Here is a 15484-nt window from a genome sequence, read left to right on the forward strand (position 1 = left end):
CCGCAGGCTGGCGAGCCGGGGCGCGCTGGCGGCGGCCGAGGAGAAGGAGGAGGAGGCGGGCGGGAGCCAGCCGCCGGCCGCGCCGCCGCCCCACAAGAGGATGAAGAAGCGGAAGGAGCTGAACGCCCTCATCGGCCTGGCCGCCGACGGCCGCAGGAAGAAGCCCGCCAAGAAGGGCTCGGGCCACCGGCTGCTGCGCACCGAGCCGCCCGCCTCCGACTCCGAGTCCAGCTCCGAGGAGGACGAGTTCGCAGGGGCGCGGGGCCGCTGCGGAAAGTGAGTCCCGGGCGCGGCGGGGCCCTGCTCGGACGGTCCTGCCCCGCTCCGCGGCGGGGCTGCGCTGCCTTCCGCGGGTCGGGTTCGCTGCTGGGGCTGAAAGGGGCTGGGGACTGCCAGGGGACAACCGGAGCTGCTCGGAGCGTGTCCGACCCCGCTGGTCGCCTGTCGGGATAAAAGTATATCGGGTCGCAGAGTGGCTTGAATTGGAAGGGACCTTAAAGATCACCTAGTTCCAACCCCTGGCCACGGCCAGGGACAGCTCCCACTGGACCCTACTCTGGCTTTTTATTATTATTATTTTTCTGTTTTGTGCTCCACTCAGCTCAAGTCTTTGTGGAATAAACTTGGGGGCAGCTCCTGGAGATGCTGGGCGCAGTTAACCCGTGTGTGTGCTCAGCGTGGCACCGTCCTGCGAGCTGTCACAGTGCTGGTTTTCTCGGGGACGTGCTGTGCTTTTGCCAGTAAATAAGCTTTTGAGTTAAGTAACAGCATTAATAATTGGGCCTCTGTGCATACCTGAAAGTAGGCATGTCTCAGGGAAGCCTAGGCTTTCACAATTCAGAACGCTCTAGAAGTACTTGTCCATAACATTATGGTAATGCCTTGTCTTGGAGCGTGTTTTTCAAGCTGTCAAGGAGATGTGCCTGACATAAGTTTATGTCAGCAGAGCAGGATATTTTAGTGAAGGAAACCTAACAGCTGCTTTTAAATACGTTAGATGAGCCTACTGAGGATAAACTGAATAGAGAGTAACAGCCCTAACCTGTCTTTATAGCCTTATTTATTCCTGAAAATGCTCTTTGTTAGCCCTTGTCAGCCAAAATGTGTGCTGTTACAACGCTGTCCCTTACTTTGCTAGAATAGCATTTAAAGTAACACTTTTCCAGGGGCTGCTGTATATTCACAAGCTGTTACTTTGTTTTCTGCAGGGGAGACTACCTGCGATGCTGCAGGTTCTGTTACCCTTTATGTGCGTTTGTCATTCTCGCTGCTTGTGTGGTCGCGTGTGTTGGCTTAGTCTGGATGCAGGTGGCTCTCAAGGAGGATTTGGATGCAATAAAGGAGAAGTTTCGAACTAGTAAGTATGAATGTAACTACTATTTCATTTCACATTTTTTTGGGCAGTATGTAGAGCTTTAGTTGCTTTCCTGCTCAGTCCAAGTCTGAAAATACTGAGCAGACAGATAACATCTGAATTGAGGAGTGCTCTGAGCCAGGAACACAGACACTTAGTGAATCTAAGGTGAATGCTAGATATTCTTGCCTGCTCTGTATCTTCTGAGGAGCAGGGACACTGGGCTGGGTGGGCCTGTAGTTGCTTGTATATACATTTCTAAAATTCCTGACTTTGGTCTTCAGAGTGCTCTCTTCCAAAGAAAGACCCTGTTTAAAAAGTTCTGATCAGACCTGTCAAAGCAGTCTAGGTAATTCTGAAAAAAAAAAAAATTAAGAAAAATGATGGTCTTATCTTGAACTCTTTTAAAATCTCTGATACTTGCTATGGAATTACTGCAGTTTGAATGTTGCCTGAATGTTGTACTATATTTTCCCTCTGTATCCTCTGAATGTTTATTTTGCTTGCACTTGCCTGTTTTTGTTCAACTTTTACGTTGGGCTACGTGTGGTGTGGAGTTAATATGTTTAATACTTTGAAGTGTGGAGTCAAGATGAAGTGTTTTGCTTGTAAAGCTCAGGTTTTGTCCGTCCACGTCAAGATTCCCATGCCAAGATTTTCAGTATAATAATTTCTGTAGGCTGAGGTAGAGCAAATGGTGATACGTGCATGTAAGGTATGCTCTTGGCTCTCTGTACCTCACCTCTGGGCACAAGATGTGTTTTGGTGCCTTATGTTAGTAGTGTTTGAAATCCTGTGTAGATTGAAAAAGGCAAGCAAAGGTGTTGTCTTGGTTGTGATAAAAGAGGCATTGAGGAAATGTGTGTAGGAATTCTTGGTGTTGCTGTTCAGGTGTTCCTGTTCAGGCATGTGCGGTGGGAGTTGTCTGCCAAGGTGGAACAGGCTGGCTGGGTGTGAGGGAATTGCTGATAGGTGGGCTTTTGTGTTAACTGATAGTGAACTCTAAAAGTTAGCTGTAGTTGCTGTCCACCAGTTCTGGAGGATGCAGTTCCAGGTGCTGCTTTGTGGCTGGGAGTGTTCCCAGCAGTGGCTGTTTCTGTGTTCTGGGTCAGGAACTGCTGCTCTTCATGTACTGCTTCCCTTTAAGGGTGTGCTGGTGGCAAAAGTTTTGCAAGAGGACAGCATTTGTTGGCTTTGGTGTAGTTAAGTTTCATCATTCCTGTTCAACACAGAGCTCTTTGTTAAAGCAGCTGTTCTCCCTGCTTGGCAATTACAGAGGGCCCTGTTTTCCTCTTAGTAGATCTGATAGAAAAGCTGTGCATTAAAGGCTTTGCCTGGTGATAAACGTGTCAAATTTCCTTGCCATCATTATACCGTGCCTAGGAGTTGGATGGGAGCCTCATAATGAGGCACAGCATTTAAATACCACAACAAAAAAACAGGCAGCAAGAACAGCCTGGTTCTCAAAGGTAACATTTTGCCTCGGTGAAATGTGTGGGTGAACAGAGAAACAAAGGCAGGTGACCCATCTGTCATACAGCAAGTTTGGAAAAGGAATCGTTCTCTGACTCTTCATCCAGACTTTTTTCCCCATAAGAGCAGGTGTTTGTGACAGTATTTGGTATGCTCTGCCACGCTTTGCACAAAGTGAGCATGGGGTGAGTGCTTTTTATAAACAAGATGTCTTTGCATCAAGTATCTTTGGAATAGGAGGAAGTCATGTAGTGTTTCCCTTCAGTTGTCAGCAATGATGCTGACAGCACGGGGCATTTAACCTTCCTAGTGCTCCAAAAAACTCTTCAAGTGGAGTCCATTTTTCACAGTGAGAGTGACAAAATGGAAAATATTTTGTCTACAAAAGCCTATGAAAACATGAGATTTAGTGTGAGCTGCTTGTGTCAAATGCACAAATTAGTTCTCAGTCTGTTTTGGCTAAAGTACACCTTCCAAGGTTTACCTGCCCAGAAGCGTTTGGACCTTGGGTGATCCAGTGCAGATTTCTTTGCACCTAGGAAGTATTTTTAGAACTTGCTTAAAGAGAAGTGAGGTGGTGCACAGCTTTCCCGTTTTGTGTGTTTGGGCTTCTCCTTTTGACTGGATGGGTCACACATGGAAGTTTGTTCTGGGATGTGCCAGCTACACATCACACAGGTCCCACTGCTCTTGGCAGTCTGCTCTGAACGAGGGCCGATTGCTGTGGAGCCTTCCAGTGTTGCCTTACAGGGTGGATGAGCAGATTTTGGAGAACTCTGTCATCTTCATCTCAAAACCTTTGCTTATTTGTTTATCAGACCTAGGGATTTAGGATTGCCTCACAGCACAGCTAAACAGCTTAGTCACTGCAGATCTGGAAGAGCTGCATTTCTGAGGCTCACTGGAATTGCTCTGAGCTGCATGTTTCCCCCTTCCTGTAATATTAATTGTAGTAATAACTGACTTAATTTCCAAACACCTTGTTTACTGATTTGTTTACCAACAGGTACTAGTGCATAAGCTTGTACATTATTTTTTTAGTTGTCTTTCTGTCACACAGAGCAACTAATTAACATTAATCTCCTTGGAATTCGCTTCATCGTCAGCAGCCCCTCTGCAGGCTTGAAAAGGGCACTGAGGTTCATTTCACCTGCCTCCTTTGCCCTGGGACTGTTGGCAACTCTTTATTATTCACAGGCCCATTACTATTTCATGTTCCCCTGTGGAGGTAATGCAAAATAACTGCACTAAATAAAGACCTGCTGAGGTTTGCCAGAATGACAGGACTATGCAAAGTGTTAAATTTAGTACAGTCTCTCTGGGTTCTCTCTGCAGATATTGGTACTCTTAAAACAAAAAAGAGCTGTCGTTCTGAGCAAACACTGAATCCAGACTGGCAATAAATCTGTATGTAGAAACTGTTATTGCCTTCTTTTCCTGTTGTAGATGTTGCTGTTTGTAATTTGTTTTATGACTTTTAGTGTTGTTTACCTGGATTTTTGTTTTGATTTGCTTTTAATTGTTTTTTCATTCTTTTAGTGGAATCTAATCAAAAGACATCATTCCAAGAAATTCCCAAACTAAATGAAGATTTGGTGCAGAACCAAAAGCAGCTAGAACAAATTGAGACTGGAGAACTGGGGCTGAGTAAAATTTGGATAAATATCACAGAGATCAATAAACAGGTGAGAGGGAATCAGTCCTTGGTTTTGAAAAATAATAAAATACCCATTCAGTTATTTTTAATGGAAATTAATTTTATATAAGGACTTCTGTGGCCATATACATAGCTTTTATTTTTAAAGTTCAAACAGAGTATAAACCTCATTATAAACAAGCAAAAAACAGCTTGAGGATCCAGCTGGGCTGGAAACTGATCATAAGAGGAGAAATTGCATAACCAGAGGCAGTTCAGGCAGAATTTAAAAGAGCCCAAGAACTGTGCAATTCTTAATTTTCCTGCCAAATAGTTGTGATGTTTATGATGAGAGATTTGACATTTAAAATTTCTGAGAATGTTTTTTAAGTGTGGAAAAGAGTTACCTGACTCAGAGCAAGCTCCTGTTTCTACAAAATAAGGCTTGATGTCCTATGAATATAAAACCTGCTAGCACACACTCAGCCTCTGAGCTGGTGTAAATCTTGGCTCTGTTGATGGGGCTAGAGCTAAGCCACTTACCAGAGAGCTCTTTGCTCAGCTGCTCTATTAACTCACACTGCAAATGAAGCATCCCACAAGGCTTTTACTGAGATTTCTGCCCTGGAGGGTAAAAGTTCAGAGCTGCTCACAGTGAATGGTATCGAGGGGTGTGTGTGGGGAACTCTTCTTGACCCAGGTGCTCTGGTTTAATTTGTTAGAGTACTGAGGTGCCTGCTTAGATGGATTTTTCTTCAGTCCCTTGTGGTGGTCAAGTGCTTACTGGGGCACATCTGAAAATTTGATTTGCTTTCTTTAGCATCTCACTGTTTTAGCCACAGTTATTCAGGCTCTTCGTCAGACTTAAAATGCTCTTTAACCTGGCTGTTAAAGATACTTGCACGTGGTTCTTGCAGGCCCTCAGGTTACTTCAGGGTCTGGTTACACTCTGAACCAGATCTTCAGGGGATCAAAATTTTCTTGCTGTTGTTTTTATCTGTGAATTGTTGGGATGTGCTGCTGGGAATAATCTCAGCTGATGTTCACAGCTGTGAGCTGGAGAGTCTGCATGCCAGCTGGTTTACATTGACCTAATGTAAAATTAAGATCTGTTCCTCAACTTGCAAAACAACTTTGTTTTTTAACCAGAAGAAAGTGAATTTTAGTCTCTGTTCCATGGATGTAGCAGAGGGTTTGGATGATAGGTGCAACTTTGCCTGTCACTCAGCTGGAGAGGTTGCATGGCTTTGCTGGGTTTTGCCAGACAGGTTTCGTGGGTGATTTGATTTGCTTTTCATGAAGACTTCCACATGAAGACTTCTTGCACAATTTTTAAAGTCTTTTTTGGGCAACAGCCTCTCTCTGTAAGAGAGTGAATGTAAAACTGTCAGAGGGTACGTTACTGAAAAGGAGGGTTTTCTGTGGCCTTCATTTGGTTTTAAAAAATAGTTAAACAAAAACTTGCTCTTTTTCAAGAATATTTTTAATGTAGCTTAGGCAGGATTTCTAACCTAGAGACAGGCGTGGTTTTTGTGTGTACATGTATAATTTTGTATTGCTTTATGTTTTAATGTTACACATTAAGCCATCAGTATTGGGGGAGATCAGAATCAGGATTGTGTTGCCTAATTCTGAGTACTCTTTTTTGGTTTTAGATATCACTCTTGACCTCAACAGTAAATCATCTCAAAAACAATATAAAATCTGCTGCTGACCTGATTTCTCTTCCTCTCACAGTAGAGAAACTTCAGAAGGTAAGTACTGTAAATGTGGCAATCACTAAATGTGTTCTGTGTGTTAAGCTGCAGCTGGGCTCTTGGGGACAGCACTGACAGCAGGAGCTACCTGAGTTGCAAGGAATATTTGCTTCTCTTGTCTTTAAAATTTGACTTCATAAATTGTATGGTCCTAAGGTAATGTGTAGTAGGTAAAAAATTTAAAGGCTTTGTTTATCCCTTTTGGAGATGCATTTGTTTGTATTGTGCTGTCCATGTGTACCTTGGAGCTGATCTTTCTGGTTACTTTCCTTCAAGTTGCTAATCTTAGTATCATGTGAGACACTTGGAAAAAGTTTTATAACTGCATGCAAATAGGTGGCCTGTTTAGTTTTTTTTAATTGGAAAATGAAATGTATTGCTTTCTGTTAATATGATATCTTACTGTGTGCCTTACTGAGCATTCTTTACCAAAGAACTGTCATGTTTATTTAGGTTAAAAGAATGGCTTTTTGAAACATGCCTGGTTATTCCATGGCTGTTCTGTTTATTCAGCAATACACATTTATGTTGGGCTAACACCTAATGTTAGTCCAGTCTTTGTGGCATTATGGGTTGCCACATCTCATTTCCTATCCCTACAAAATTAATGTATAATTAACAAGGTAGAGATATGCAAAGAAATGAGTGTGGTGTGGCTGATGGGGCTGCCAGCATTTCTTTTTCTGGGAGGAGTACAAAGCTGTTTCCTAAGCTCCTTACTTGCTGCTACAAACAGGCTGGATTTTCACTGTGTCCTGGCCAGAAGCAAGTCTGAAGGGATGTTGTCATCAGGAGGAGTGTGGCCAGCAGGACCAGGGCAGTGATTGTCCTCCTGTACTGGGCACTGCTGAGGTCACACCTCAAATCCTGTGCCCAGTTCTGGGCCCCTCAATTCAGGGAGGACATTGAGGGGCTGGAGAGTGTCTAGAGAAGAGCAGTGGAGCTGGGGAAGGGTTTGGAGCACAAGTCTGAGGAGGAGCAGCTGGGGGTGTTTAGCTTGGAGAAGAGGAGGCTCAGGGGGGACTTACACTCTCCACAACTCCCTGAAAGGAGGTGGAGGGTCAGGCTGTTCTCTCAAGTGACAAGTGATAGGACAAGAGGAAATAACCTAAAGCTGTGCCAGTGGATGTTTAGATTGGATTACAGGAAAAATTTTTTCACTGAATGGTGTATCAAACAGTGGAGCAGGCTGCACGTGGAGCTACTGCAGTTGCCATCCCTGAAGGTATTTAAAGGACATGGACAGGAGCTGGGGACATGGATTAGTGACTTGGCATTGCTGAGTTAACAGCTGGACTCAGTCTTAGAGGTCCTTGCCAACCTAAGTGATCCTATGACAAGATTGCCATTCTTATGTGGGATTTGGTTTTCTTGAGCCTTTTTTCCTTGTAGGTACTATTACTAGAAGTAAGGATGCCTGCTGGTGTTAAAATCCTGAAGGATTACTGAAGGAATTCCTCTTGAGCAGTGGCTTTTGTTCCTGGTGCTGAAGGTGTCCTGACATCCTCCAGGGCACAGGTTGCATTTGGTGTAGTTTGCAGTTTTGACTGAAAAAAATTCTTCAAACTCATGTGTCTGAAAGTTTGTGGCAATCTGCCTGCAGTTTCACTAACAAAACATTGTGTTTAGCTGATTGGTACTTTGGGACAGTGCAGTTTGGGGAAGGCTGAGATTTCTGTCATCTCTTTTATTGCAGACTGTAGCCAACATAGGTAGCACCCTTACCAGTGTGGCTCATGATGTTGAAAATATACAGACAGCCATTGAGGAATACAAGAAATCCATAGAAGTACTCCAGAATGATGTGGTAAGAAAAATGCACTGCTGTAACACTGCCTAATATGAAGCAAGTTAAAGAAATGCTTGAAGTTTGGAGATGTCAGAATATTGATATAGTTTGTTGGTTGAATTAAGAGCCTATACAAGGATAAAATTACTGACTGTCTTCAGCAGAAACTACTCACTGTATTTATCCTGACCTCTCACTTGGGATTAACAAACTAAACCAATAATTACAGTTTTTCTGCTAAATTGCAATATAAGAATTCTTGCAGATAATATCTAAATTAGACACATAATAAAGCTTGATTCAGTCAGCGGGTGCTCTAAAAACATTGCAGATATGTCAGCGTGTATGGTAGCAGTGAAATATGTATCATAATACTTCATTAAATGGAGAGGAGTTAATTACGAGGGTTTAATGAAAATAAATTTGGACCTTATGTGTTTGAAAGAGAAAACTATTAGCCTAGTTTAGATACTGCATGCACAGCAGACCTGAGTGACTGTACTTGTAACAAAACATCCTTAGCTACAGTCTGCCAGACACTTATTCACAGGGGTTTTGTAACACAATTTTCTACTTCTTTCCTTAGAAGGAATTAAAACAGCTGCCTTCACTTCCCTCCACTGTTGTGCCAAGGACTGAGGGAAATCAGACAGAATACTGCAAAAAGGTATTTTTCTCCCTTGCATAAGGAATTTTGGTACAAGTGTCATGGATATGTAACTTACCCATGTGTTTTGCAGTACTGTAGTGTGCAAAAAACATGGTTTTTTATCAAGACAATGTAGATAGCATGCTTTAAAGCAAATAATAAGATAATTTTCCTCTAGTTTGTTCCTGTGTATGTGCAAACAGGAAAAGTGCCCTGGTCTGAGAGAGGGGTTTTTTTGTGTTCTGGTTGGGTGAGTAGTAAGAACAGTGAAACCAATATCTGACAAATTATAGGTGTGCTTTGCTAAAGTAAATGGAAATAAGTTAAAGGTTTTTAGTGGAGTGGATTTTATGGCAGGTACTTGCTAATCTGAGCAAACTTGGGAGTGGCATGTACTGAGTCACTCTCACTGTAATGAGATGTGGAAAACAGTAATTCAGCAACCAAAAAAAAAAAAGTTTAATGTGTAGGTGTTTAGCTGAATGGGTTGGAACAGAATGACTGCACTTATTTACATTTAATACAGTCAATATCTTCCTCAAAAATGAATCCTGTATATAAATATGCCCAGTACATGCTTTCTTGGGAAAAATCGTTGTGCTTACAAAGCTTGACCTGGAAAATGAGATGAATAGGCTTTCTGTGTTCACTGCACAGCTGAAGTGATTATATTAGCAACAAAGAGGTTAGCCCTGGGGAAGAATCTCAGTTTCAAACTTTTAGAAAGTTAGAATAACTTTCTGGAAGCTCCCAGTTGGATGTTTTCAGTGGTGTCAGTGGAGAGCCAGCCCAAAGTCTGCCCAGTTAAACTGGGTCAGTCGTGTTGTTAATAGCAGGAGTTGCTGCAGAGGTTGGGTAAACTGACACGTGCCCTGTTGATATTTCAGGAAAGCCAGGCACTGCATGCAGCTTTGGAACAGCTAAATAATACTGTGGTGGTGTACCAAAAGCTGAATGACATCAAGCTTCTAAATGTGGATTCAGCCATTGGCAACCTCAGCCGGAAAGTTACACTGTTGGAAAACTCTCCCCTGGTTGTGAAAAATCCGGACAAAAGAGAGAACTCATCCACCATCCTGGTAAGAGTTTGATGGCTCAGGGCGTTTCCTCAGGCTACTACTTCCCTTTCACTGCAGATACAGCTTTTCAGAGCTAACTCAAGAAAATGTCAGAGGGAAACTTGAGATACTTGGGAGTTCATTTATAAAAGGCTGGAGTTTGTTCCTCATCAGATAACCAGCATTAAGAGTGTCTCAGAAGCAGTATTTCAGTTCTTTCCTGCAGTATCTACAGGAAAGTGTCCAAAACACTGTGACATTTAAGAGCTGGGTGGTTGTTTTATGAGGCAGGATTCACAAACCGAGCTGTTTTAGGAATCACTCTGGCATAGATCTCTTAAGACCCACCGAGGTGCTAAGTGGGACTCTGCATTTGTTCAACAGTGGTTAAATTCTAAAAAAAACCCCCAATAATTAAAAAAACCTTCTAAATAAGTTCATAAATTCTTCCAGTGTTTTCTGTTTGCCACAGGGGGTAAGTCTGTGACAACATGTTCTGTATGTTTAACAATAAAGGCACATGCTGACGTTGCTGTGGTAAATTATATAGCCCATTTTTATGACTTCATGTTTATTCTATAATGTTTCTGCCCTGGTTTATCTCTGTTTAATGCCTGCCAAATTTGAAGGAACGAAACTTGTAGAAAATAAAAAGCACATGAATAAACTCTGCTCTTTTTTCTCTAGGGGAATAATGCAACTACCTCTCTAAAAATGGAAAATGAAGATCAACTAGATGGTGAAACTCAGTCAAATAAAGAACTGAAGGTAAAGTAAGGAAATACAAATTACACTGATTATTAGAGCATGTAATTGTTTTTCTAAAGATGTTTTAAATGGACCTTAATTGAGCAAAGGTCTGCAAAGAGGCAGTGATGGAGTGAGGGACTTGCTGAAAGCCCCTCTCAGTAATGGTCCATCACTGGCTGGGAGTGAGTATAACTGAAAGGCCAAATGGGGCTGGGGATAGGAGGGGATGCTGCTGAGTTTAGTATCCATCTGCTGGAAAGAAGGTGGGTGAGTGAACAGGCTGCACGGTCAGTTCTGGTCTTGCACTGATGTGAACTCAACCTGTCCTTGGGAATGTACCAATGAATAGAGTAAAGGAGCTGCAGATTAAAAAATCTGGGAGTTTTACTTCAGCAGAGATGCAGTGGCTTCTGCACAAAGATATTCACTACTGCAGACAAACCTTGGAAGCAATGAAGCAGTTTAATTAATGTATAAGTGTTCACTCCCAGTGTCCTTGACTGTTTTATGTTGTAGCTTTCCAGTGTCTTTCTCTTTTCTGTAGGAAATACAGAAAGTAAACATCAGATTCTTTTGAAATAAGTATATGCAAAATAATTGCCTGTTTTCAGGATGAGGTGCTGATTCTGTTGTTTTCTTACAGACCGTGTGAATTTATTCATTGTATCTTCCTATAGATTGTTTCTTTGTTTATTGTTTTAAAATCTTGTTTAGAATTTTAAACTTGATCAGCCTAGATACTTCAAACTCAAGTCAGAAGTGCTGACATATTTTAAATTACTACCTTTTCTGATCTTCTACATCTACTGAAGGGGTGCATTTTAAGATTTTTTTTTTTGTACATATGCAGGAAGCAGGAACTAGAGATCCTCAGGTATCAAAACTAAAAGAGACTCTTCAGCTGATCAGTGCTCTCACAGGCAAGTCAGAAAATGACAGACCTATTGAGGCATCAAAGAATGGTAAGAATGTCCTGTAACAGTAATCCATGAACCTGGAGATTCCCTGTGTAATTCAAAGAGTAACTAATTAAGGTGGATAGTTAGACTGTTCCTTAAGATTTTGATGAAGGCTTTTTTAGTTAAAGTGGTAGGAAATGGATGTTGCTAAAACAGAAAACTGTGTATGATTCCAAAAGTTTGAAGGTGACTTAAAACGTGCATGGAAGGATTCACATGGATTAGTATCTGGTGTTTGAAGGCAGGCAGTGATTAACTGTAGAACTTCATACCCAGTAACATCTGGTTTTGCTTTTTCAAAATATAAGTGTGCCAGAGAGGAAAGGTTTCTGCCTCTGCTGACTTCAGTTCTGCACTTCTGCTGAACATCAGATTTTTAAATACTTCATTACAACAGAACTGTGCTGCTTGTTCATTCCAAGCAGGTGCTTGGAAACTTATACCTTGTTGTTGGGGAATATTGGTGTTGATAAGGTGGAGGCAACCCAGGTGGGCAGATGTAATTTGCTTAATGAAGCTTCTTCAGCACCCTCAGAGTGGGGAAACACTCCCAAGTATGGGAGTTTATAAATACACACCTCCTAGAACAGAATGGAAGATTAAAGCTGTGTGACTGTCCCAAAACTGTTCTTTCAATTAGAGTAAAAAGAGGCAACACTGCTACAGTCTGAAATATGGCAGCTACAGTATTGCTACATTCTTACATAATCTTATCCCATAGAAGCTACTGTGATTAAAAAAAAAGAGTTTTATTGGATTTTTTGTTTCATTTTGATAGCTGTAGTTCTGTGGAATCAGTGAGACTAATAGAAATTGTTTTGTAACAGTTGAGAGTAGTCAGAGTACTACAGCAAAGCCCACAGACCTTTCAAGGGTGGCTTCAAGGTCAGCTGGTGACAACACAGAGAGAAATGGGCAGCTGAGCCATCTGTCCTTACCAGGAATTTCCAGCATTGAAGGTATGTCCTCTTTAGGCTGACCTTTTCTTCTGAGTATTTCATGTAAATGTTTAGGAGAGGATAAGTATAAACATTCTGGGAGGTGTGAGGTCAATTTTAAAAGCTTGAGGACAAAAGGTTTTTTCCTAAAAAAAAAAAGCAGTTAAGAAAAAAAACTGAAAGAAGAGCATGTAAAAGAAAAGAAAGTGTTATTTAAGCAGGAGTGTGCATTATTAGTGAATTGTAATTGTTTTGAGTACCAAAGTATTGCATTGAGTGCCCCAGAGACTGGGAGATAAGTCAAGGGCAGAATTAACATGCTGAAGGATAAAGTAGTAGCTATGAGTGTGTATGTTCTGGGGCTTTTTTTCTGTTCTGTATTCTTTTTTCCAAGAGAACACTGCCTGGTCAGATGAATGGTTTCTGGATCTTGCTGTTCAGTCCCTTCAGCTCCTGAAAGGGCAACTCAGGAAGTGAATAGACACTTTTCCCTTTATATCATCTCTCCTGTTGGTATAGCAACAGTCATTCAGAGCTTGCTTTTGTGGGGGATAACTGCATCTGCATGCAGTTAGTGGTTGTAAAATGGGCTGTTAGCTGTAGCCAGAAATAGGGATTACTTTCTTCAGATTTAATGTCATTTAATCCAGAAATGTTCATGCTTTTTTCTCCTAAACTGTTACCAGCAGCTTGTGGCAACATAGGAGGCAAACTCCTCACTCAGGGATGCTGTATGTAATTACTGGGTGCCAAGAGACAGTGCTGTAAAACTGGGAAAGCAGCTTATGGGGTATTCCTGGGTACTTAGAGGAGCTGTTTCTCAGTCCTTGTTCTCTTTGCAGATCTTCAGAAACTGTTTGAAAAAGCACCTGCGGATGCTGATGGAAAACTCTCATACAAAGACCTTCAAAAGCTGTTTGGCTCCACAGCCCAAGAATCACAGAGCTTTAAGGAGTTTGACACAGATGGAGATGAGAAATACACGCTAAAAGAACTGAGATTAGCATTAGGTGTATAGGGTGTATGTTTAGAAATGTGATATTGGTGGACGTTACTGTAGCTAAAGGAAGCTACAGGACATGAAAAACTATGGCTGCACTTTCCCAGTGTTTTACTGATCTTTGGAGCTAAATTACTGTACACATTGCCACCTCTTTTTTTCAGTTGCATTTATTGAAAGGAAATTTACAAATTTATATGTCGATAGGACATAATATTGGGACTTTAAAATCCAGAAATTCCCAAACTTGGAAACATTTTCCTCTCGTTATTTCCTTTTCAAGGGAGATATTGCTTATAATTTAAAATGTGTACATACTAAAATAAAACTATGGTTTTATATTTCACTGAAATTTGCCTTAAATTAGAGAGCTGCACTTTATGTAGAGCAGAAGGAAAATCTGTCTTGTGAAGATGGGCTGCTTCTGCTTGTAAATATTTGAGATAGAGTAAATTATGCATATTTAAGGACAAGTTGTGTCAGGGGCTGTGTTGGTAGTAAGCTGTTTATAATGAGAGACTGAGCCTGGAATGAGGTTTAAGAGATTCAGCTAAATTTTTGATTTTTACTAACTATATCCATGAATAAATCTGGCCTCAATCAGAGGAGAGCAGGAGGGGTAAGTCATGCCCATCTATAGCAGGATGTGTTTTTGAAGGGAAGAGTTGAAAGTGTTTTTATATCATGAGCCTACAGGAGCAATTAACTTGCCGAGTGCTTGAGTTTTCACTTCAGCGTTGTTTAGGCTTTGCTGCGTTGCATTCAGATTATATTTTGTGAGATGAGCCTGTCTATTTATTTTTTTTAAATGAACATATTAAATAGCTTTAATAGATGCTTAAGAGGTAAAAGCCTACAGTGCAGCCTGCTGAGCAGCACCTGAGCAGTTCATATCTCAGCGGTGCTCTGCTACACTCCAGGAGTGTGAGCGGGTGGGAAGGCCCAGAGAACACTTGTGAGCTCTTTCCTGACTATTGTGACCGTGATCCCTTCTTGGTACCTTTATTTTTTGTCTCCTTGCCAACAGAAGGATGTAAAAAGCTGTGTAGGCATGTGCAATCGCATCATCATTCTGTACTGACACATGGTTTGTAAGTGAGGTTTCCTTACTGGAGGAACTTAAAAGATCTGTTCATAGTAGTGGATCTAAACACAGAACATATTAAAAAATATTTTTGCAGAGGGGATTCTCTCTTACAGGCTAGATCAGGGCCTAGTTGGGTAATTTTGCTCACAAATATCACTGATCTTGTTAAGAGTCTTTTGCATGATTAGTGAGTTGGAATTGCCCACCTCGCTGAAACAGCAGCTTATGAGGAAGTCAGTTCATAATTGTTGACTTTTATATAACTTTAGACTGGATGTTTTATCAATGATTGTATTTTGGAAGTATGAATCAGCAAAGGAATGTACAAATTGGAGCCCTGTTACCCATTTCCTAGGCTTCTTTCACTGTTGCTCTTCTATCCTGTTTGGGTAATGCAGATGCCACCCAGTACCAAAATGCTTTTGATGTGACATTTGAAAACGCCGTATTTAAAAACAAAACAAAACCAACCACCCTTGGCTTCAGAGAGGACAAGAAGCCAACACTTGCTTCTTTCCACTTCCCATACCCTTTTATACATTACTGTATAAATCCTTAACCAAATAAAGAAAAAAAGCAATACAATGTAACCATTCTGATATTTTATTTGTACATACTGTATCATAGCCATATGCCAGAGTTTGCAAAATATTTTTGGAAGTTTATTTGTATGAAATTTACCTTGAAATTTAAAAGATTATAGTACCGCCTTGTGAATCTTTTAGTGTTTTGTTTTGTTGCATTCTGCTTTATTTTTAGAAGGCTTTTCAGCAAGCAGCAGTAGTGAAAATGGCAGCTAGACCTGATGTTGCTGTTCGCTGCCTGTGCCTGGGGAGCTCAGCTGGTCACTGCTGGGACACAGCTGCCCAGGGCTGCTTCTTGCATGTCGAGGGCACAGTCGATGGCTAATTGCTGTGGTCACTTGTAGGATGGGCTTGTGCTGTCAATTAGACAAAATCCGAGCATCCCTAAGTACAGTGGTCTGTTCTGTGCTGCAGCCTGGGCGCACCGGTCCCGTCCCAGTGAGGTTTCTG

General features: G+C 41.5%; 1 protein-coding gene across 2 annotated transcripts; it reads left to right on the top strand.

The window, feature by feature from the left end:
* Positions 1–6: 6 nt before the first annotated feature.
* On the top strand, positions 7–15040 carry EFCAB14 (EF-hand calcium binding domain 14). 2 transcript variants are annotated; one of them, XM_041421243.1, is made up of 11 exons: positions 7–276; positions 1209–1357; positions 4367–4512; positions 6119–6217; positions 7917–8027; positions 8596–8676; positions 9546–9737; positions 10404–10484; positions 11317–11428; positions 12253–12384; positions 13206–15040. In XM_041421243.1, exons 1-11 carry the CDS (start codon positions 101–103, stop codon positions 13379–13381), a joined length of 1455 nt encoding a protein of 484 aa, XP_041277177.1. In that variant the 5' UTR covers positions 7–100; the 3' UTR covers positions 13382–15040. The 2 variants fall into 2 exon arrangements, with proteins under 2 accessions (XP_041277177.1, XP_041277178.1); XM_041421244.1 differs by having other exon boundaries at positions 11317–11386.
* The last annotated feature ends 444 nt before the right edge of the window (positions 15041–15484 follow it).

Source organism: Onychostruthus taczanowskii, unplaced genomic scaffold (genome assembly GCF_017590055.1).
Source record: "Onychostruthus taczanowskii isolate IOZ18803 unplaced genomic scaffold, ASM1759005v1 scaffold7, whole genome shotgun sequence".
In the NCBI taxonomy this organism is placed as follows: domain Eukaryota; kingdom Metazoa; phylum Chordata; class Aves; order Passeriformes; family Passeridae; genus Onychostruthus; species Onychostruthus taczanowskii.